Source organism: Cebidichthys violaceus, unplaced genomic scaffold, assembly GCF_023349555.1.
Source record: "Cebidichthys violaceus isolate CVI_PGR_0920_01 unplaced genomic scaffold, fCebVio1.0.p SCAF_11, whole genome shotgun sequence".
Lineage (NCBI taxonomy): Eukaryota > Metazoa > Chordata > Actinopteri > Perciformes > Stichaeidae > Cebidichthys > Cebidichthys violaceus.
Window position 1 is genome coordinate 7,161,209 of NW_027176274.1, and position 22,892 is coordinate 7,184,100.

The 22,892-nt window shown below is 42.0% G+C and overlaps 1 protein-coding gene across 5 annotated transcripts in view; it reads left to right on the plus strand.

Moving 5' to 3' along the window:
- dgkh (diacylglycerol kinase, eta) overlaps nucleotides 1–22,512 on the plus strand; it is a 55,982-nt gene extending 33,470 nt beyond the window's left edge. For all 5 annotated transcript variants that reach the window (XM_068702487.1, XM_068702478.1, XM_068702515.1 and 2 more), the window contains 21 exons: nucleotides 2,854–3,016; nucleotides 3,165–3,273; nucleotides 3,614–3,835; nucleotides 4,143–4,234; nucleotides 4,859–4,958; nucleotides 5,071–5,368; nucleotides 5,616–5,747; nucleotides 7,679–7,813; nucleotides 7,989–8,106; nucleotides 8,288–8,398; nucleotides 8,629–8,725; nucleotides 9,993–10,100; nucleotides 12,141–12,254; nucleotides 12,348–12,482; nucleotides 12,631–12,791; nucleotides 12,917–13,022; nucleotides 13,918–14,010; nucleotides 14,145–14,264; nucleotides 14,464–14,569; nucleotides 16,053–16,183; nucleotides 18,332–22,512. In XM_068702487.1, coding sequence (XP_068558588.1) covers nucleotides 2,854–3,016; nucleotides 3,165–3,273; nucleotides 3,614–3,835; nucleotides 4,143–4,234; nucleotides 4,859–4,958; nucleotides 5,071–5,368; nucleotides 5,616–5,747; nucleotides 7,679–7,813; nucleotides 7,989–8,106; nucleotides 8,288–8,398; nucleotides 8,629–8,725; nucleotides 9,993–10,100; nucleotides 12,141–12,254; nucleotides 12,348–12,482; nucleotides 12,631–12,791; nucleotides 12,917–13,022; nucleotides 13,918–14,010; nucleotides 14,145–14,264; nucleotides 14,464–14,569; nucleotides 16,053–16,183; nucleotides 18,332–18,418 — 2,738 coding nt within the window. In that variant the 3' untranslated portion in view covers nucleotides 18,419–22,512. The remainder of the gene's footprint in view (nucleotides 1–2,853; nucleotides 3,017–3,164; nucleotides 3,274–3,613; nucleotides 3,836–4,142; nucleotides 4,235–4,858; nucleotides 4,959–5,070; nucleotides 5,369–5,615; nucleotides 5,748–7,678; nucleotides 7,814–7,988; nucleotides 8,107–8,287; nucleotides 8,399–8,628; nucleotides 8,726–9,992; nucleotides 10,101–12,140; nucleotides 12,255–12,347; nucleotides 12,483–12,630; nucleotides 12,792–12,916; nucleotides 13,023–13,917; nucleotides 14,011–14,144; nucleotides 14,265–14,463; nucleotides 14,570–16,052; nucleotides 16,184–18,331) is intronic.
- Nucleotides 22,513–22,892: the final 380 nt, after the last annotated feature.

Here is a 22,892-nt window from a genome sequence, read left to right on the forward strand (position 1 = left end):
AGAAAAAAAAAGAAAATTTTACTATTCTCTCTTTTTGTTGTGGGTTTCACCATCAAATCCATGCTTTCTTTACTAACTTCCTGTTAGTCATATTAGAGAGAGGGACCGGCCACTGGTATTTGTTCCAGGAAATTGCCAGTTCCTGGTATGGCGAGGTGGTTAAAAATAGCCTTATATGACAGGAGGGCACACACCTCTCTGAAGGCTGAAAATAAATCATCTCCAGACAAGATGTGTGTGAGAGAGGAATCATAATTAGATAGATCCTAACTTGCTGTCAAAATGGACACACATATTCATCATCATGTAATATTTCATAAAAGCACGTAGACATCACAGAAGAAGAGGAGCTCTGCAGATGGCTGCAAAGCCCCCAGAGGCTCCCTCCAGGTTCTCTGTTCAACACAGTATGTGTGTGTTGTCTGTAGTTCTTTGTTCACACATGACCACTCTGTCTTTCTCTGTTTATAAGTCTGTCTGTGTTTGTGTTTATGTATGTGTATGTGTGTGTATGTGTGTGTGTGTGTGTGTGCTTTCCAGAGGCTGCATTAAACCTATTTTAGATGGTGATCAGCACCTGCAAGACAGACTCAGATAAGCGTGTGTGATTGAATTACTGTTGCGGAAGTCAATGGCTGGGTCTCTCACACACATACGCACACACACACACACACACACACACACACACACACACACACACACACACACGCGCACACACACACACACACACACACACACACACACACACACACACACACACACACAGCCTGTGAAAAGCTGGCATTGGCTAATTGGTAGATGGATAAAAGAGAGGCAGGGTAAGGGAGGATGGGGAATCCAGATGAAAGGAGGAGAGCAAGAAAAAAGCAGAGAAAGGAAGAAGGGCAAAGAAAAAAATAGACTTCATCTCTCTCTCTCTCTCTCTCTCTCCCTCTCTATATATATATATATCTCTCTCTCTCTCTCTCTCTCTCCTTCACTTGCTGTGCATCTCCTCACGTTCCAGGACCCCCTCTGCCCAAATGCAGGCTGGGAAGAGTGGGAGTTAGGTTGTAATTGGCTGAGGGGCAGACTGTAGCACGTGCTGGTGCGTTGTGACTCCCCTCCCTTCCCCTCTCCTTCTCTTCCACCCACCCTCCCTCAATCCATCCATTACTGACAACAACATCACAGAGAGAGAGCGAGAGAGAGAGATCCAGAAAGGAGAAGAAAAAATCAAAGAGGGTAGACAGAGAGATTAGAGAGCAGAAGGAAGACGTGAAGGAGGAGAAGGAAAGGAGGGAGCACCAGGAGTAGATAGCAGTGCCACACACACACACACACACACACACACACACACACACACATATATGGTGGAAGCCCTCATACGCAGAGAGCTGTCAACACAGTGGGGGTGCACAGATTATGCTGCAAGCACAGAAACCTCTTGTTGCATTACCTCCCACAGATTAGTGTATATGTATGTGTGTATGTGCACTTGTTCACGCTCTGCTAGGGAGCGAAACACGTGTTTTTGGCATGTGCTGCGCTGCCATGCATTATTACGCTCGGTCTGAGCACGCACCGGGACCGAGATGAGGTCGTTTAAACGATGACAGGGCCAGCTACTGCGTCCAGCACTGCTGCTCTAGTATGAGCTGTACCCTGGTTACTGGTTACAGAAGGTTAAAGGATCAGCCCAAGTCACGTTCATTTTGTTTATATAGCTGACCAAATCACAAATTTGCTTCATGGGGCATTCAACACCCTCTGTCCTCAGACCAGGGGCGGCCAAACTTTTTGGATTGTGGGTCATGGGCCAAACAATAGTGAATGCGTAGTTTCCAAGAAATTTACACTGCAAGAAAGTCAGTGTTTCTGCACTAAATAAACCCATGTGTCGTAAAAAAAGGTGTGCCTACATATTAAATGTCACGTGTGGGGTTTTTTTTTGCTGCTCTGAAATTTACTTTAAATGAATTCAATATGTTTAAACTCTATTACAGTGCATAGCCTAAGTGCCCACTTCAAATATAATGATGTTGCGTGTACATTTGTAAATACATAAAGTTAAATTAGGCAGTCTGTTCATTGCCTAAGCGCTAAAGATTATGATGCAAACGTTAACCCAACATGTACATTCTGTTCATTTACTATTAAGATGTAACAAACGGTCCAGGCAGGAAATATAAACTTATATAATCAGAATCAGAAACAGTTTATTGCCAAGTATGTTGTACATACAAGGAATTCGGCTTGGTGATTGGTGCATGACAATAAACAATATAAAAATATAAAATAATATATTAAAAACATATTATATATATTATAATACATATCATTTCACAAATTTAGTTGACATCTACTGTCTAATCACTTTTCAATGTACATTTATTAGAAATGTATCTAGACATATGAATTCACTGCAGGCCATTTCAAAACCAGGCCACCAGTCTAAGATCCTAGATTTGAGTAAGAAAAAATTGTCTAACTTGGAAACACAGAGAGAAGAAACCTCAAGAAGAGCAACGGAGGAGGGATCCCTCTCCCAGGACAGACAGACATGCAATAAACAAATATATTAACATTACAGTATGGACAATCAGGATGACAAAAGTATAGATAGAATGATAAAAGTGTATGAAGAATACTATCTGGGAGATAATATCCTGCTCTCCACCACAGAGACCTGGAAAGAGGACGAACGACACAAGAGAACAATTTAGTCAAATAACACAAAAACATATTCCTCTGCTTACCTCGAGTACTATCCAGTCACGCAGGTTGTTTGAGTTGTATGAAATGTAGGTTTTTGTGCTCAGAGCATTCAACACATATTCACTTTTCTCCTTTTCTGTCGCCATTTCCCCTCAGGCTTCTGGAAGGCCACCTGTCCCCCGTCATGTGCCAGTCCCCTCCTGGTCTTTGTCAACTCCAAAAGTGGTGACAACCAGGGGGTGAAATTCCTACGACGCTTCAAGCAGCTCCTCAACCCGGCTCAAGTCTTTGACCTGGTCAACGGTGGGCCACACCTCGGGTGAGGAAAACAAACAGAAAACAGCTCCTGGAGTGCATTCCAGAGCATCGTTAAAGGCTGATCCTATAGATTAAGTAAACCCATGTTTGTGTGTGTGTGTGTGTGTGTGTGTGTGTGTGTGTGTGTGTGTGTGTGTGTGTTTTGTTAGTCTGCGCCTGTTTCAGAAGTTTGACAACTTCCGGATCCTGGTGTGTGGAGGCGATGGGAGTGTGGGCTGGGTCCTCTCAGAGATCGACAAACTCAATCTTCACAAACAGGTAAACTGAAACAGCATTGAGCAAAACTTTAGATATTATTTGTATGACGGTCAGTTATTTCACCTGGATTCCAAATACATTACAAGTGTCTTTTATCAAAAAACATATTAGGTAGATAATCCTCCTTTAAATGCATAACTTGCCAGAGCAGAATAAGCTGCAAGTAGATGCGATGTCCAGTGTGCCAGTTGAGCTTTTTGCCTTTGCCCCTGGCCAGCTTACATAAAGACACACACTCATTATACACACACAAACACACACAAACACACACAGACTTAATTTTGATTGGAGCAGGGATGAATTCCCCGGATGCCAAATAAAGCCTCTGCACGTGTTTCAGTGCCAGCTGGGGGTGTTGCCCTTGGGCACGGGCAACGATCTGGCCCGGGTGCTGGGCTGGGGCCCTTCGTGCGACGATGACACCCAGCTGCCCCAGATCCTGGAGAAGTTGGAGAGGGCCAGCACCAAGATGCTGGACCGCTGGAGCATCATGACCTACGAGATTAAGATCCCACCCAAACACAGCTGCCCCACCACGCCCGAGGGAGCTGACGACTGCCAGGTACTCACAGGAGCTGACAGATATTCACACGCATCAGTAGACACAATCAAACCCAGCAGGGCTTCCAGACGGACGTGAGTAGGGGGTAGCAGAGCACATGCTGGAAAGAGTGCCTGACATTTTCAAGTCAACTTCATCTCAGCTTTGGTTCAAAACTGGACAAAGAAAGAGGAATTTCCTGACGAAACCCTTACTCATGACATACTTTTCTAAAATGACTGATGAAAGAAATCTGCTTCAAACTGTAACGCTTACTACAAGACAGACAGACCGTCATGTGTGTCTTCAACGTTTGTTTTCTCTCCAGTTTCACATTTCAGCCTACGAAGACTCAGTAGCTGCTCACCTCACAAAGATCCTCAACTCTGAGCAGAACTCTGTGGTCATCTCCTCTGCCAAGTACGTGTTTCTATCACACAAGCACGACCCCAAACAGGCGGCCTAGTTTTTGTTTCACCAACATGGTCCTATTACAAATATACAATATACACTTGACAAGACATACAGGTGTGTAAAATTATGGTACAAATATTATAGGTGATACTGTGCTAAACGTTATTTTATTACATATTGTGTGTTCAAAGCAGAGCATCATGTTGTATATCTGTCTCTGTCTCTCTCTCTCTCTCTCTCTCTCTCTCTCTGTCTGTCTGTCTATCTATCTATCTGTCTGTCTATCTATCTATATATTAAACATTAAGACAATAGTCCAATGGTGCAGAGTGCAAAGGGTGCTGGAATAAGTGTGGAATGATAAATATAACAGGTTGATTTATAGACAGGTATACACTGTATACAGCAATTTGTATTTGTATTTGAAGTGATATCAACATGCACACGATACATAATGATATAGTAAGTAAAAAACAATAAGGTACATGATAAAATATAATAAGATTTCAGAATTGAAAATGAGAAAGGACGGCACGAAATGCTAAAATTGGAAAAGTCCCTCAGTGGTCTGATCTTTTGTTTGTCATACATTCTAACCCCAAACACTAATGTTGTCTTCCTGTTGTTTAGGATTCTGTGTGAAACAGTGAAGGATTTTGTTTCCAAAGTGGGGAAAGCCTACGAAAAAAGTACAGACAACAGTGAGGAGTGCGACACGATGTCTCTCAAAGTAAGCCTCAAAAACAATGCAGTTAGCATCCATCGCCGGCCACGCCCTGTATATTACATTTCCTCTGAATGCTGCCACAGCACTACATCCATCCTCTGTTTGTTCCCCCCAGTGTGCCATCCTGAATGAGAAACTAGACTCCCTCCTCCAGACACTCAACTCAGAGTGCCAGGCTCTACCTTCACTCCCCCACTCCACTCCTCCTATCGTGGAGGAGGAGCAGGAGGAGGAGGACGAAGAGGAGGAGGCCAGCGAGGAGAGCCTGACGGAGCTGAAGGAGAAGATGGAGGAGGAGGAGACGGAGAAAGGAGGGGCCCCACACCAGCTGTTCAAAAGCAGGGAGCAGATGATGCTCCGGGCCAACAGTCTGAAGAAAGCCCTGCGACAGATCATAGAACAGGCCGAGAGAGGTAACAGACACCGAGTTGTTAGGGAGGCAAAACGCAACTGAAACTTTTTCTCTGATAAAAAACAAATTATCTATCGTTCCATGTTGGCATACGTTTTGAAACCTTGTTTTCAAATTACACAAGGAGCAAGTTGTGGCAAAAATGAATGATTATCATGCAGAAGGTAATCTACCTTCCTTGTCCTGCACATGCATTGTGGCATGCGGCACATACCGTATTGTCTTTTTATCCCTGCTGTCTTGTTTAGTGGTGGATGAGCAGAACGCCCATACGGAGGACACCGAGCTGCCGTCTCCCCTGGAGTTCAGGAAGGACAGCGAGGAGGAGAACAGAGACAGTGAGAAGGACGAGGACACCAAGGAACTGGAAGCAGTGACATGTAAGTGCTTCTGCTTCTGCTGCTGCTGCTGCTGCTGCTGCTGCTGCCCTGTCTCGAATCTCTAAACCTGCATGTCCTGCAAATCTTTTTACCCGCTCTCCACTGATGCATTTTCATCCTGGGGCCATTCCCAAAGCACTTAACCTGTCCAGCCTTGCCTCTTTGATTTCCAAGTGTCCCACTTTGCCAGCTGGCATTGTTCTCAGTCACTTAAAGGATATTTTATTTAATTAGTGGTGGAGGTCTATTTTAAGAAGATAACTCAGTAGAATTTAGCGATGTGTTAAAACACATTCCTCACCTCTTTGTTCTACTGAGAGAGGGAAACGTTGCTATTCCCATAATTTAGGCAAACAGAGGCAAAGTTCCATACCACAGTGTTGCCCTTCTCTAAATTGTAAACAGAAGACTTTTAAGATTATTCTGCTTTGTGAAGGGATTTGGTGCAATAGGAGATCAGGATTTAAATGTCGCCCCCTTGTGTATATTGCAGAACCAGACACATAGCTAATGGAAAAAAAAAGTGCTGCTGACGCAAATCATGTTTCCTGTCATAAATAAACTCAAGGATTAGGGCTAAAAGCGCACAGAGAAAAACCCTGCTCTCCTGTCATATTCCATCTCTTGCACCAAGCCGAGCTGTTTATCTCTCCATCTTCAGTCTGCAGCAACGGAGAACTTCTTTCATAATAAATGATTGAACCTGTCGAAACTGCAGCGGTGGGACAACCATGAAGCCTGTGTGTGCCTGGTCATATGTATCTGAATCTGTGTAATATAGGCAGCGTGGATGTGGATGCACATGCATGTGTGAACGTCTATTGTGCCTCCATGTGAGTGTGTGTGTGTGTGTGTGTGTGTGCGCGACGGCCACAGGATGTGTTATTGTTTTAGGGGCAGAAGTTCTTCCTGTTTATCATAAGGCTGCTTCCTTCCTTCCACACATTTTCCAGCCGTTGGAAGACGAGGAGGTATCAGTCAAACACTCCGCTTTGTGTCCTCTCCTTGTTTCCTCTTATCGCCTCCTTGCTTCTTCCTGACCTGGACACAAATCAAAAAACAATCAGTGCGAGCAGAAGGTCATTGTTAAACCCGTGTTTCGGTAAATCTTAGCCTCCCAGTCGGCCCAATCTTGCATGTATTTGTTGCCCCGTGGAGGATTCATGGGGTCAACATGAGCAGTGATGTTGCTATGTGGCAAACACGCGATGTTCAGAGGCTGTCATTGTGCATTCATGTGGAAAAACAGCTGAAAGCTAAAAAGAACTAACTAAGCACGCACATTTCTAAATGTTTTTACAGATTTCTTTCCCAATTTAACTTGCATGTTGCACGTGATGTACATATTTGTGTGTATATGTATGCACATATACATATGTATACACACAGCTGTATATCTTCCTTAAATAAATGAATAAAGTGTAATTTTTTCTTTTTTCTTTTTTATTAGTCGCTGACAAATCAAGCTTGGTACATGCACAGCAACAACAATAATATGTAGCTCCCAAATCCTTCAGAGTTAAAGCATCATCTTCACAAATACAAACTGACTACACTAATGCCTACACTAATATACAGTATGTATACTGTTATGAATATGAATACAATGTTTTAATATCAATTGAGTATCAACCTAATTATATGGATCATTATATGACACTTATTGTCAAAGATGGCTTTTACTTTTTAAAATATTAGTTTGTTTTCCTCCCAATATGGCAGCCGTACCCACTCACAGCAGCTGGGGTGAGTTTTGTTATGCCCCCTGGTGGGATGAGAGGGTGGCATCACATTAAACAGTGAGGTCATTGTGTACTCTCTATTGTGTTCTGCCCCTAAGGAACCACGAATAGTGAACCAAAAATGTTTAAACAATTTGAGTAGAGAAACACATTGATGTGAATGATAGGAATCTTTCTCTCTGTCTCCAGCTATTAAGAGTCCCTGTTCTCCCACGGAGAGGAGAGTGAGCCGCAGCACGCAGTCCTTCAGCTCCTTCACCATCACCCCCTTCACCACCAGCAAGGAGAACCTCCCCGTACTCAACACTCGCATCATCTGCCCTGGTAAACGCATCGATTTCTGTTTCATTTCCTTCTCCTGACGTTAACGAAACACACAAGGACAGGGTCACTTGGATATTTCAGTTCAGCCTCGTGTGACAGATGTCCGTCCGTGTGTGTGTGTGTGTGTGTGTGTGTGTGTGTGTGTGTGTGTGTGTGTGTGTGTGTGTGTGTGCAGGCTTGCGGGCAGGTCTGGCTGCCTCCATCGCTGGCAGCTCCATCATTAGCAAGATGCTGCTGGCTAACATCGACCCCTTTGGTGCCACACCGTTCATCGACCCCGACCTCGACTCACTGTAAGCGGCGTTCCTCGTTGTGCGTCTCTTCCCATCTTCGTCACTGTTTGAATATCTGTCCGTCTCTCTCTGACCATTCGTGTGTAAATCTATTTCCCACATCCGTGTGTCATTTTGTCCTTGATGTATTTGTGTGTGAGCTTCAGCTTACTGACTGTTTATCTGCTCGTGTGGCTGTCAGAGAGGGCTACATGGAGAAGTGTGTGATGAACAACTACTTTGGCATCGGCCTGGACGCCAAGATCTCCCTGGAGTTCAACAACAAGCGAGAGGAGCACCCTGAGAAATGCAGGTGAGACACATTTCTGTTACCAGGCATCTCTCAGCCAATCAAGCAACGTCAATCCCATCAATTAATGATGAAAGCTGCTTCATTGCCTCCATTTATATTTACAAAGCTTTACTAATGATTGTATTCAATGGTCAGTGGTTTATAACTGCACTTCTTCCATCTGTCTGCTGTAAAACCCTTTTGTTTTTCACCACGTTGTAAATCTCCTCCTCTGCATCCCTCCCACACAGGAGTCGCACCAAGAACATGATGTGGTACGGCGTTTTGGGCACAAAGGAGCTTCTGCAGAGGACATACAAGAACCTGGAGCAGAAGGTCCAGCTAGAGGTGAGAAAGGGAGGAACAGCGGAGAACGCTTTACTTAGAAAGAGTCTGAAAAAGTTGTGCAGTATGTACAAAGACAGACGTCATCCTGCACGCTTTACTATACAACTTTAGTGTCAAAAAACAAAAAACATCTACTTGACACCTGTACTCCCATGCAGCTGAAGGCACCAATCTGCAAACAGTAGGGAGTGATTTAGATGAAGATGTTACTCGCCACTTCTCAAGAGTCTCTCTTGAACTCCTATTTAATCCCCATGCGTTGCAGATGTGAGGGGAAGCATGATTCCGCAACTGCACAGCTTATTTCTCATCTCAAATTTATTCAGATACTGATTTGGACTGTTCAGGAGAAACAACGTCTGCAGAACAGCTGCCTGCTGACACGCTTTTCCAGTCTAAAAATGTACAAAGAATAAAAACACTTACAGCCTAGAATATTGTGTGCTTATCGGGTCGGGTGCAGGAGAGTCATGAAGTGATGTCCTCCCAATATAAGGTCCCGGAAATAAAAGGTGAAATATTCTTCTGGCTTTGTGAGACTATTTAAGTTTAAGTCCTTTGAAACAAAATAATGAAATTGTACCAAAAATGACAACCTGCCTAGACATCTGGGTATTTAGGATTAGTATCAGGTTTAATGCCTGTTTTAAATCCCCATTTATACTACAGAAATTTCATTATGTTCAATGAGAAATGGTCTTTTTTTTTTTACGGCTTTATGGCTCTTTGCTGTGGCAACAAAAAGGTGGCAACAAAAGGTAGTAAAATATCTTAGATTTTAGGGGTAAAAGACAAATATTGTATCACAATATTATTCTCAAATTTCTTGATTCTCAAAAACACAGTTTGCATGCAAACATTTGTGGCAGACAGTGGTTCATTTTGTGTTGTGATGTTGCACAGACTGTGATAAATGGAAATGCAGATCCCACTGTTCTGATTGCACAACAAAAGCTAACTTTTTTTACTCCGATTTTATGGAAATAGTGGCGTGTTCTGTATACTCTTCAAATTAGATAACAACAAAACACAATACACCGTCATGCTTAGAGTATTGCAATACGTCACGGTATTTTGAATCATGACCCCTGTGTCATGATTCATAATATTAGTATTGCCATATTCTTGCCAATGCACTGCCCTATTAGATTTGATGTTCATGAAACCTGCAGAACCCCTGAATTTCTGCAACAGACACATACAGTACGTACAGCTCCCCTGCTCCCTTCACTTACTGGTCCGCTCGGTTGTTATTTGTCTTTCCCAGTGTGACGGCCAGTACATCCCCCTGCCCAGCCTTCAGGGGATCGCAGTGTTAAACATTCCTAGCTACGCAGGCGGGACCAACTTCTGGGGCGGCACCAAGGAGGATGATGTGAGTACACTTACAGTACACAAGAGGAACTCTTTGTAATGTTCCAATCTGGCTGGAAGCCCTTGGTGAGCGACTCAGATCACCTTTAGGGAGGAAAGGGGGAGTTGTTGTTTTTTTTTTTTTTCCTCCTCAAGCCAATGTCAGCAGTTGGCCGGACCGCTGGATCAACGCTCCACCTCTCACTGTGTCCCTCTCGTTTTCTCTGTTGTTAAATATGGAAAGTCTGCCTGGATCCTGGTTTAGCATGACCCCGATAGCCTGGAGGTGCAGGGGGAGGGATGGTTGGAGAGATATTTGTGCTTGTTTGTTTAAGGCCCAGAGTACAAGGGCTGCTGAGGGATTAGAGTCAGTTTGCACGCACACACACACACACACACACACACACACACACACACACACACACACACACACACACACACACAAACACACCCCTTAGTGAGCCCCTGCAGAGTTTACCCTTGGACACACATACAGTATGTGCATTTGGCGTTATGTAACTGTTTTGTTGGAGCAGAGGAAACAGGGAGAGAACATTTAGCTATTGCACGCACACACACAGACACGCACGAAAAAATTACAATTTAAGTTTTTATCTTATTCTCAAATAGATCTATTTGTTTTGTGGTTCAATCGTACATTTTGACACATTGCGGCTGACCTGTAGCTTCACGATAAAACAAAGAGTGAGTTTATATGAAAGTAGAGTTAAAATACTCACTAAAATAGAGAGATGTTGCTTTCACAGATCAACATGTTACCACCTCTACTTCAGCAGTAGGCGCAGTACAGAAGGCTTCACTGAATGTGCTTTGGTTTCCATCTAGTGACCCAGGCCACACATGACAGCGCGTCAGATCATGTTGTTTGATCATTTAATCTCTCAGCGAAATGTTACCTATCCAGCTAATTTTTTATTTTTTTTGCTGAGGCTCTCTATGTACTCGGGCAGATGCTGACTCCTCATTGCTTTGACCTTTTCACGGGCAGTTTGCAGGCAGAGATCAATACCAGACTTGTCGGGAGCCTCTCCTTTCAGAAACAATTCATTTCTCATTCAGGCTGCAGCTTAAACGGAGCTGACAAGGAAAACTGTCTCCTTTGAGGCGACTTTTTTACAAATATAGAAGAAGGCCAGCGATATGGGCTCACAATTACATTAAAGGATAAGCTGGTGATATTTAGTATTTCTCTCGTTGTCAACAAATGTCATGAAAAGACCCAAACGAACAATAAATCTATCCCGCTATAGATTGTTCCTTTGTGCTACGGATAAATCATTTGAGAATACAATCTATTTGCAATATTTCTATTTAAATAAATATATTTTCTCTATTAATTATACAGGCCTGTATTTGTGCTGTTCATTAGACATTACTTCTACATTAATATTGAGCCAGTCAGTCAGAGTCATTTCTAAGTTAACTCATCAAGATTCCAATAAAAAACACAACTTCTGCTCACATTTATTAATATATGCCATAACACTTTCTATGACGCGTTATAATCTGCTTATAGCACTGCGTAAATATATTTATAAGCACTCATAAGTATTCTTTTTCCATAATAACAATGATCATAACACATTCTAAAGATTTTATAATGACTTATAAGGTCAAGTATCATAATACTTCATAATTGCTGGCTACTCACTGCCATTTTTTTTAGGATCGTAGTGTATATTAAATCCTATAGTTTTAATACATTCTAACATTTAAATAAATAAATGTATTTATTTTAATTAATTATAATCACTGTTATAATGTTATTATAAGTTACTCCAAGTCATTGTATGCTTTAAGTAAAGTGTAAAAGATAATTAAATGTTTGCTTCACTGAACGCAAACCACGACCACTTAAAGTAATAATAATCACATATTATGCACCATTATGTATATATTATTATGCTGTTTTTATGTGCATCGTCAGTAAGAACAAAAGGATTTGGGACTTAGTGCCACAGACAGGGCAAGAAGTCGAGAAGTTTTGAGAAATGGATGAACGCATTGTTTGGTTCCTGAACTTCATCACTGTGCCGTGCAGATCTTCTGTGCCCCGTCATTTGACGATAAGATCCTGGAAGTTGTGGCTGTGTTTGGGAGCATGCAGATGGCTGTGTCCAGAGTCATCAAGCTGCAACACCACCGCATCGCACAGGTGAGAACGCACATAAAACAAACAATATGAAAAGAAAATGCACATGCTTATAGGAATATGTTTATGTGATGTGTGCCTCTCTGCCCGAATCAGTGTCGAACGGTGAAGATTACTATCCTGGGTGACGAGGGAGTTCCCATTCAGGTGGACGGTGAGGCCTGGATCCAACCGCCCGGAGTCATCAAGATCCAGCACAAGAACAGAGCTCAGATGCTCACCAGAGACCGGGTGAGACTAGAGGGGAGGGAGGGGGAAGCGGAGGTGGGCTCTGGAAAGTTTGAAATATTTGGGTTGGGTTTTGAGTTTTGAGTCGTCCTGGTAGATGAACAAAGCTTTGCAAGATACGCACTCATCCTTTGATCCCCCCCCCTCGTAGGCGTTTGAGAACACCCTGAAGTCATGGGAGGACAAGTTGAAGTATGACAAGCCTCCTTTGCGACCTCACCTCTACCCACAGCAGTCTGTGGATCTGGCTACAGAGGAGGAGGCCGCCATGGTGCAGCTGTGCGCCCGAGCAGCAGAGGAGCTCATTACAAGGTAAACATGCGCTCCCATGAATATCAGGTCTCTCTCCAGAAGGCCACACAGGCTTTACAGATATGTTAAATCATCATTTATAAAAAAAGAAATTGCCCACTGACATGTGCTCTGTCTGATCACAGGATATGCGAGGCTGCGAAGACCAATGGGCTTTTAGAGCAGGAGCTGGCTCATGCTGTTAATGCCTCGTCTCACGCCATCAACAAAACACACCCCAAGTTCCCGGAGGTAAGCGATCGACACGAATCACACAACATGTCGTGTTTTTCTTCCTACGTTGAGCATTGGGATGTTGCTGTATGTTAGCTGCATTTTAGGGTTGAAGTCAAGTTTAAATCCACGTTTTCATGAACCTGTGAATGCTGTGTCCACGGAAGCTGCTGTTTTTTGTTTAAACACAATTTAGATTGACGTATTTCAAAACATGAATATGTTTCCCTGTGTATGTTGTTACGGATTAATCCTTTAGAATGTGTCACATTTCCCTCACTTTTTAAAGACATTCCTTGATGACCTGACAAACTGAAAAGGCCAATTTATAGCAAGCATGTGCGATCACCAAGCGACAACCTCCAGTTCTGAAGAGTGAAGCCAATGCAGAAGTGCCTTAAATTTGCATTCTCTCTAATGACCATCAGGGGGCGACTCCTCTGGTTGCTCAAAGAAGTCTGATTGTATGGAAGTCTATGAGAAAATGACTCTACTTCTCACTTGATTTATTCCCTCAGTAAACATTGTAAACATGAGTTTATCTCTAGTTTTAAGTCTTCTTCAATACAGCATGATGTTCATTTAGTAAATGATGGTCCATTGAGAGTTCAGTTGTACTTAGCTCCACCTTTTCATGACTTCTGGTTAAATATACCAAGATGGCGACAGGCAAAACGCCGAACTCAAGCCTTTAAAACCGTAGTCCCCAAACCAATGGGTGACGTCACGGGGACTACGTCCACTTCCTGTATACAGTCTATGAGTGTGACTGCACTAGTTTTGTACTGAAGCTATTCAAATGCTCAAAATGAGAAACAGCTACCCGAATTGTTGTATAAAGTACGCTTTCACTGCTGTGTTTGTTGGACAGTGTGTGAGATTATACTAAATAACGGTTGTATCCCGTTGCCAGAGTCTGACCAGAAACACAGCTATAGAGGTGGCCAGCACTGTCAAGGCTCTGTACAACGAGACGGAGTCCCTGCTGTTGGGCCGAGTCTCTCTGGTGAGTTATCATGGACACTTTATCGTTACATTAATGACTTCCTTTCACTTTTACTCCACATTATTTAATGTCTTAACCACACTATGGCATTAAAGGATAGGTTTGTGTGTGTGCCCCCCCCCCCACCCTTGCAGCAACTGGACCAGCCAGAGGAGGACCAGCTGTCCAGTGCTCTGCAGAGTGTGGAGCTGGAACTGGGCAAACTGGGAGAGATCCCCTGGCTCTACCACATACTGCAGCCCAATGATGAGGAGGTGAGCAGCCTCAGCAAACACTCGCACACACACATATCAAGACGTGTATAACATTACCACCATTGTGTTTTACTCCTGCACATCATCACTGAAAGCATGTACTCATATACTGTATGTCTTCGGTGTAACATGGCTCCATGTAACGGGAGAGCTGAGTAGCTAAATGAAAGGCTATAGGTTGACTGTGCTTATGTACCAGGACCACTCTCTGGGTTACGGCAAGAGGAACAGTCGCAGCAGCATGTTTCGCATAGTGCCCAAGTTCAAGAAGGAGAAGGCCGCCAAGAAGACAAGCCCTCAGTCAGGTAGGGCTGTGCACACTTTTCCCTCACTAGCGAACAGACTGGACAGACAGACTGCTTAAAGGACGGGGAGTCAGTCAGAGTCGGCCTCATCTGCCATGGGGATCTCTGTTTGCCTCGTTTCACGATTGCCACTGCCTTTGATTTGAAAGGATGGTAGCATTAAATCAGAATCCGCTGAGTGACAAAGTGACAGCTCAAATATATCTACATAATTAGCTAAGCAAGATTTGACTTGTCCATCGATGTATGAGGTTTACGTTTAAAGTGTAGAATGGATGTTTTTCTGTGTCCCTCTGCTTAGAAGCTGCAGAAATCCTTTCACACTTTAATTAAATACTTAGATTATTAAATACTTTCACTACTGGAAAGCAGGACGGTTAGCTAGACGTGCTGCCGTCCCGTGCTAATTCATTAGTACTTTATGACCGCTGTGTTTAAACTCAAAGATGCACACAGACTCAACAAACTTGGTTCTTCCAACGATGGTCATGGTTACCTCTCACCCATGCCCGTCACTATCATCACATTACAGTCCACGCATAAAGGTCTTGCTTCATTATTAATCCACTGGTAGAAACAAGAAGAATGGGTGTGTGTTTGAGGTGTTGTATCCCACAGTCTGACCTCCAACCATCAACTCACACCCCCTCTCCCCTCCATTCATGCTCTCATCTCGCCGTCTACATGGCTTCAGAAGGCACAAAGTCAGGAGAAGAACAAGGCTGCAACAAGGGAGAAGCCTGCAGGGATCCAATATTACATTTGAACATGAGGAACAGCCGGGAATCAAATCTTTTTTGTTGCACATTAAAGTGAATATCTGATTTCTAGATGACCAAATCTAACTCGATGTTGCTGCGCACTAAGTGGGTCGATGTTATACATAATAGGACCAATAAGAATACGTCAACAGAGAGATGGGGTTAAAGAGTGGAAGCCCTTTCCTCTCGTCACAGGCTGGTTCTTGATTAGTTGGGCTGTGTTTCCTGCAGACCGCACAGGCTTCCGCCTCCCTTTACTTCCTACTTTTTCTGTGTGTTCTGATATTGGTCGATGATATGCATGCCCCCCCACCCCCCCTCCAGTCTTCCTGGAACGGCATCGGCCACCGCCTTGTTCTGACCAACCTTTGGCCTTTGTCAAACTCCTCCGCCAGCTGCCGCCACTGCTCTCCCTCTTCCCTTCCTCTCTGGTGCTCTCCCTCCATCTTTATTCCATCTTTCCCTTCAGTGATTCACCACAAATTTGTGCCCATTTGTGAGGGTCGTGTGTGCAATGACATATTCCTGAGAGTACACGAATGGGACAAGCGGTTGAGTGAAGTGTGAGAGCGTGTGTGTGTGTGTGTGTGCATACCTGTGAGGCGCCCCTGAGCCCCTCTCTGCTCTGCCCCGTGTGTGTGTTTGTGTGTGTCGGTGTGTGTGTGTGTGTGTGTGTGTGTGTGTGTGTGTGTGTGTGTGTGTGTGTGTGTGTGTGTGTGTAGTGGAAAGATGGGGCACAGAGGAGGTGGGCGTCTGGCTGGAACAGCTGAGTCTGGGGGAGTACAGAGACACCTTCATCCGACACGACATCAGAGGCTCGGAGCTGCTGCACCTGGAGAGGAGGGACCTGAAGGTACACACACACACACACACACACACACACACACACATACACACACACACACACACCTCAATCCCTCGGTGAATCTGTGTGAACCCTCTTGTCCAAACCCACAATCAACTCTTTCTCTCTTGTCTACTGGATTTCCTATGTTCTTTAACCTGTTAGATGTCTCCCTGTTTTGCCACCTCTCGTGCTGCTCTGCATCGCTCTGCTTGGCTTCTATACTGTCTGATCGTTGCTTTGTGAAAGAGACTCGCCGTAACCCACTAACACTGTGTGTCTCCTGAAGAGGGGAAGCCTACAGGGCTGGGCTGGGCTGGGAGTGGATGGATCGAACTGGGCTGGTTGTCAAAGAGAGGAGAATGAATTTAATTTTTTTACACGGGTATATGCACCGATCACACATTCACACACTGGGATTTGTTTTGATCCGTTGGACGCTTGCGTGATGCCTTCCTACTCGATGCGTAGGTGTGTACCACCATTGAAGTGGATACGATGTTGCCACCCTTTTGCACGTACAAAAAGGAAAATTGAGAAAAAAAATTATCGGAGACATCAACTCTTCTGCTGAAGAGCAGAAGTGGAAAACAAGCTCCCTTTCATCTGTGAGGAAGTACATTCAGATTACATTGCCAGAGTGAAATCACCTTGTATGGATCACAAAGTATGAAATTTAGATTCACAGAAATAAGAGCACGACCAAGACTGGATTATGATGCTGATCCCAATATCATTATTTGGGGGTTAAAAAAATGACATAACAATAAGTGTTTGCCTTAAATGCATAATATAAACAAACTAAATTTGGTCATTAAAGAACCTACTTGTCAGTGCTCTCTGGTGGTCAAATGGAGACACTGTTTCTAAATGAACTCACACATATCTTTGGATTTCCTTGAGATTTCTTGTCACTGATTGGCCGACATATAAGCCGATACCGGTAAATCTGTGATGGGCTGATATTGGCCGGAGATATGGGCCCTCTGGTCTGGTTCTTAAGTCTGTGCACAGTCAGTGTGTGACGACACTCCCACTCATTCCACCGTCTTACACTTCAACAGTCAGTCATCTCATTTGTCCCGTTTGCTGTGTTGCTTTCCTGTTTTATTATAACGGATAAAAGTACGGCTGAGATGATCAATCGATAAGTCAATCAGCTCGAAAGCTGAATTATTTTCATTATTCATTAAGTAATTTTTAAGCAGACGTTCACTGGTTTTCAAACCTCTGTTGAAAATAAGATGTCTAACTAAAGGAATACAGACTGATGCTTTTTAAACCAGCACACTAACTGTGCTGAGGTTACCAGGAGAACAGAGGGAGTATGTGGTTGGTAATCCTGTTGAGTAACTTTGGTTCCACGATTGACCTCGGTACGACGCCGCAGGTTAGCGGCGCAGTGTGCAGAACAGGCACACCCACATAACCCTTTAAAAAAAAAAAAAAAAAAATCACTCAATCCACTTGTTTTCATGTTTTGAATGTGTTTGTTTCACAGCTAACCACAGACAAAACCACAGGGTTATTGTGTTTATGAGAGTGATGCCACTGAGGCAAACTATGTGTGATTCTCACAGCGTCTCTCATGAGCAGCAGCAGCTAGCATGCTGGGCTGCCCTTTCAGATGGCAGACTGTTAGCTTGTCGTAGCTACAAAGCACAGGTGTTACATTAACAATGGCTCTGTTCTATTCACGTGTCGCAGCAAGTCATGACAAATCCGTCATTTTGTTATTTACACCTGTGACAAGTCAAAAATGTGTATTTCATAGTATTTGGCGATAAACCAAAAAAGCTGCAATGAAGTATTAATTTGAACCTTTGACCAGATGACGGTGCTAGACAAATAAGTGATGTGATTACAGAAGTTATTACAATTTTGATGGTGACGTGAATGTGTCAACCAAATGTCCTGGCAGTCCATCCAACGGCTGCTGAGACATTTCACTCATAACCAAAGAGAGGGATCACCAAAGTCTGTATGATTCCAATCCTCTGAGCATCATGGGTATCTGGCAATCCATCAGTTGTTGACATAATTCAGTCTGAACCAAAGTGGTCACCCTAAAGTCGGATATTTGGTTGTAATAATTGACTTACAACAGAAATGCGTATGTGGTTTTTTTTTATGTGCTGGGCTTTTTTTCCCCCTCAGGATCTGGGGATATCGAAAGTGGGTCATATGAAGAGAATTCTCCAGGGAACTAAAGACCTGGCCAAGGCCTCTATGGTTGACCTCTAACCCGGGAGCAGACGCAACCGGAGAGGGGAAACGAACATTCCCCTCACTTCAGTGGGAGAGTTTTGGCAACACCGTAGGCAGCGGAGGTGAAGATAGGTGTTCGAGGAGAGCTGGATTTGTATCCCTCTGCTGAGAAAGCCTTTGTGATGTTGTTAACAAGATAACATTGGTGTGTTCGTTTGTGCTTTGGTGCCAAAATGACAGCCGAGAAAGCGGATTGAAATGCAAAAGGACTTCATGGATCTTCACAAAATAAAACAACAACAAAAAAAAAGAAGCCATTTCTAAGTTAATAACCATTCATAGCGCACAATCAGGTATGCAACTAACCATACGGTTGACTTGTTGTTTGAGTTGTGATAACAAACTAGTAGCAAAACCAGGACTTCCATGAGCGTGGGATTTAGCTTCAGTTCGGTGTGTAAACGTGATGTTTGCTGGATGTCCCAGAGCTGCAGATGCACCAAAGCAGCCTCCAGGTTTCAGGAGCACTGCTGAAGATAAAGGTGTAACATCACAGTCTAGCCGGTAATCTGGAAGGTGTGGTGTCTGAAAACAGTGGGATACTGTCGCATGCTATGCTTGCTCGTCTTTAGATATGTTTAATTGCATGATTAGTGTCTTGATTTTATTTTTATTATTTTTTCGTGTGCAAAATAACACTTGAACAAGTTTTACATGACTTAAGTATTACGATGCCATTTGTTACTACTGAAAGCATCCTTTTTTGGTCTAAATCCAACTCTCTTTTTTTTCTTGCTTTAATTTATTTTGTTTGCATGATAATGATGTGTCAAAGATTTGTGTCAAGTGCCATATTTTCAGTCATTTAGTGTAAAATGTGCTTTATTGGTAGAAGTCATAAGAAGTTCTTTATTTTTTTCTTTTAAAGCTGTTGATGAGGTATGAATATTTGGAATTAATATTTGTAAGTTGGCACGTTCTCCGTGGATGTGAAATCAGTACCAAAGTGAATGTCTAAGAAATCATTGATGACTTTGTTCAGGTCGCACCTCTTAAATTGAATAGGCCAGTGGGTCTTAGTTCTTAACTCCATTTAAGGTTGGGAGGAGATTAGTGTTGATCTGAAGCCAACCACATAAACTGTAGGGTTGCTGAGTTTTTTTAAGGAACACTTAAAAGGCACTTTCTACTTCTTGCTTCATGCAAGTGCAAATACTCATATCATTACATAGAAATAACGGTTCACCTCAACTTTTTAACTTTTGGCAATTTAACACAGTATTTAACACTAATGAGAATAGCAGTTAGATATGGGTTTTGAATATGTAATAGAGCAGTTGATCTGCAGCCTGCATAGCATCGTTCAAGTGCAGCTTTCTTTTTTTGTTGTTTTCTTCAAATTACAAGTGAGACGTTGATAGAACACTACTTTGACTTGTTAGTTTCTTTTAAGACTGGTGGCATTACAGGGTATATTTCTATATGTGATGCTAAGTTTGTATATACATATATGCACTGTATATATACTGGTGTATGCAAACCATGTTTGTAAGTGTTGTAGTCTAATGCATTTGTAGATTGCTGACATGGCATGCATTGTCAACAGCTTACACATTTGATTGTGTATATTACACCATAACAATTGTGTATTGTTGATTTTTTTGTTGTCCTAATCTCTTGTACATGATAATGCTGTTGTATTCTAATGATGGTGCAATATTTTATCTCTTGTTTTGATACTGTCTCTGCAGCTTTCTGACTTGACGTTTATCAGTGGGGGGGGGACAAAAAAACAGCAAACGTTGAAAGAGGTTTTTTTGTACGTGTACTCTAGATTTTAACAGTTAGGCCCCGTAGACAGAGTGCTTTTTCTTATGGACTCCAAATTTCTTCCAGCAGGTTCACCAGTTTGTAGTTTTGCTCCTCTGTGCTTCCAAGATGATACACTAAAGTAGGACTGTGTCAGCGAATGAGTAGAATGGGCAGACATGACTGTTGTGTTTACACGTAATATGTATCACAATGTATTTGTGCGCATTGTGTGTGTGTGTCTACTACAACAGTGGCATATTGTACCTTTATCAGCAATTGTATACTTACTATTGCCAACTAATTTTATCATGTCATTTCCCCCCTTTGGAGAATAATGTGTTGCTTGTATGTTGGTTTTAATTCTGCCTTTTCACCTTTAAGAGGAATAAGTCTAAATTAGCTTAAAACTATTTAATTTTTTTCTGAATATTGAGTGCTACATTTTAACATGAGCACACATTACAATCATTCATCAAAGTATCCTAAATAATAATAGAATGTTAGTGAGTCAGGGGCTGAATCTTCATGTGTTTTCTCTAATATCCCACCAGAGGGCGACCTGTTACATCTCACCAGTCCCTGACTCACATCGTCAAGCAGCTCAGTGTGGCTGTTGCTTATGCCGACAATCAGTTGTGTCAGGCTACTGTGTTCAGTAAGCCGCAGCGTTGCTAATTGGCTTGCAGAAATCAATAAGCCTATCAATCAAATTCCAATCCAAGATAAAAAAAAAATGTTGGTAATACTTTATAATAACCATCATTAATAAAGGGTACATTTGTTGTTTATTAAACTGTAGTTAATAGTTATTTTACTGTTAACAAACAATGAATGATGTATTAATAATGTTTGCTAATTCTTTGTTATAGTTTATTTAGTTTTATCGTTAGTTTCTGTATTAAGAAATACTAGCTGATAGGAGATGATAACAATACCATTCTGATTACATTAGTACAATATTAACAGTGTATTGTTGCACACATTATAAAATGTTAGATACTGTATTAAGTATTTGTTAATGATTACCAAATGATTTGTAAAATATATATACGCATTACATAGATAGATGGACCAGAAACCAATTAATAAACATTGACAAAGTGTTAAGTATCTGTCTAAATAATGTGTATAGATGCTTTACAAATTATTTATTAACATTTAACAGTATTACGCATTAAGTATTATAATCATCAGTCATCTAAATAAAGTTTTCAGAGAATATTTAAAATGTTATGTGTGCAACAAAAAACTGTTAATATAACATTATTAATAATTAGTCCACATTATTAATTACCATGGTATTGTTTGTTAATAATAAAATAACTATTAACTCAAGTTCAATTGACTATCAATTTGCTATTTATTAATGATGATTATTATAGTGTTGTTTTTCATTGAGTAGATCAGATTCATTGTTATCTATCTCATGACCGTTGGCCTTTTGCTAGCCAGAATCTCTGGATTTAGGTTTAGACCAAGTTGAAGCCTTTTTGTTAGTACGTGCTTTAAATGGAGCACTATAGTACAACAGCTGTACGCTGCCTTGTTCCTGCAGTGCTCAGTACGTTTTTTTATTTAATCTCCATCATTGCCAGTTACCCAACTGAATCCACTCATAGCGTTGCAGTTCCTGAGCTGTGTCTGTCTGTGTTTCTGTTATCCGCGTGTCCAAAGTGTCTGCCGGGTTCTCTAAATCTCAAGTGTTTGGGCTCCAGGCGAGAGAATGCTTGACCTTTCCACACAAAGTGGAAGTAGCCACCTTTCTCCCTTGCTGTGTTTTCCAGTGGTCTGTAAATAATGCTGCAAACTGCCTGGTTTCCAAAAACCAACGAAACCAATGCAAGGATCTCTAAAAGATGGGATAACATGATAGTCTCTGACGTGGTTTCCTGAAGTGATGGGAGAAAAGTGAGTTTCATTTGTTTACATTATGTTTACAATGGCACAGTTTTAATTTTTAAGAATATATATGTAGGTATAAACAATATTTGCATATTTATTGCCTAAGGTTAAATGACATGATGTGTGTTGTGTTTTCACATTTGGAATATAATGTTACAGTTGTCACCTGTATTACTATCTGGATGATTTTGGTAAAGTAGTTGATCATTTTTATGACTACTAAGTGACTGTTTTCTGTGCCTTTTTATGGTTAGAATGCATGGTTAACTATTTATTACAATTTGGAGTCACTGAGATGTGTATTTTTGTATTCTGAATAAATAAATGGTTGAGCTTTTGTTGTACATTTTTTAGGTGCCTTAAAAACGGCTACCTATTCATATCTCTCTTCTTCAATAAAACCAAATACATATGCAGTGTGTTTCCGCCTCCTTCTGTTTCGATTTTGCTTCCAGTAAAAGAATCAGTGCCATAAAATGTGAACTATCTTCAGGGCATAAAATGTGTTCCAGCTGACAGTTATACATAGATGTTTAAGATGTTTAATAGCGCTTTTGCCCCCTCTCAAATGAAAAAAAAATCTTATGTTCAAAATTTCCTTATTGTGTTATAAGATAAATCCGCTCTGCAAACAAATTGCATGTGGCATTTCACAGTTTCAAAACCAAGTGTTGAATAGCTACATTTTTGACTTAAGACTGTGGGCCATCTGTGACATTTGAATTTCTTTTGGATCACCCACATCCTTGAGCATTTCTCTCCACATCCCCTCCTCCGCTTTTATCTTCTCTCATAG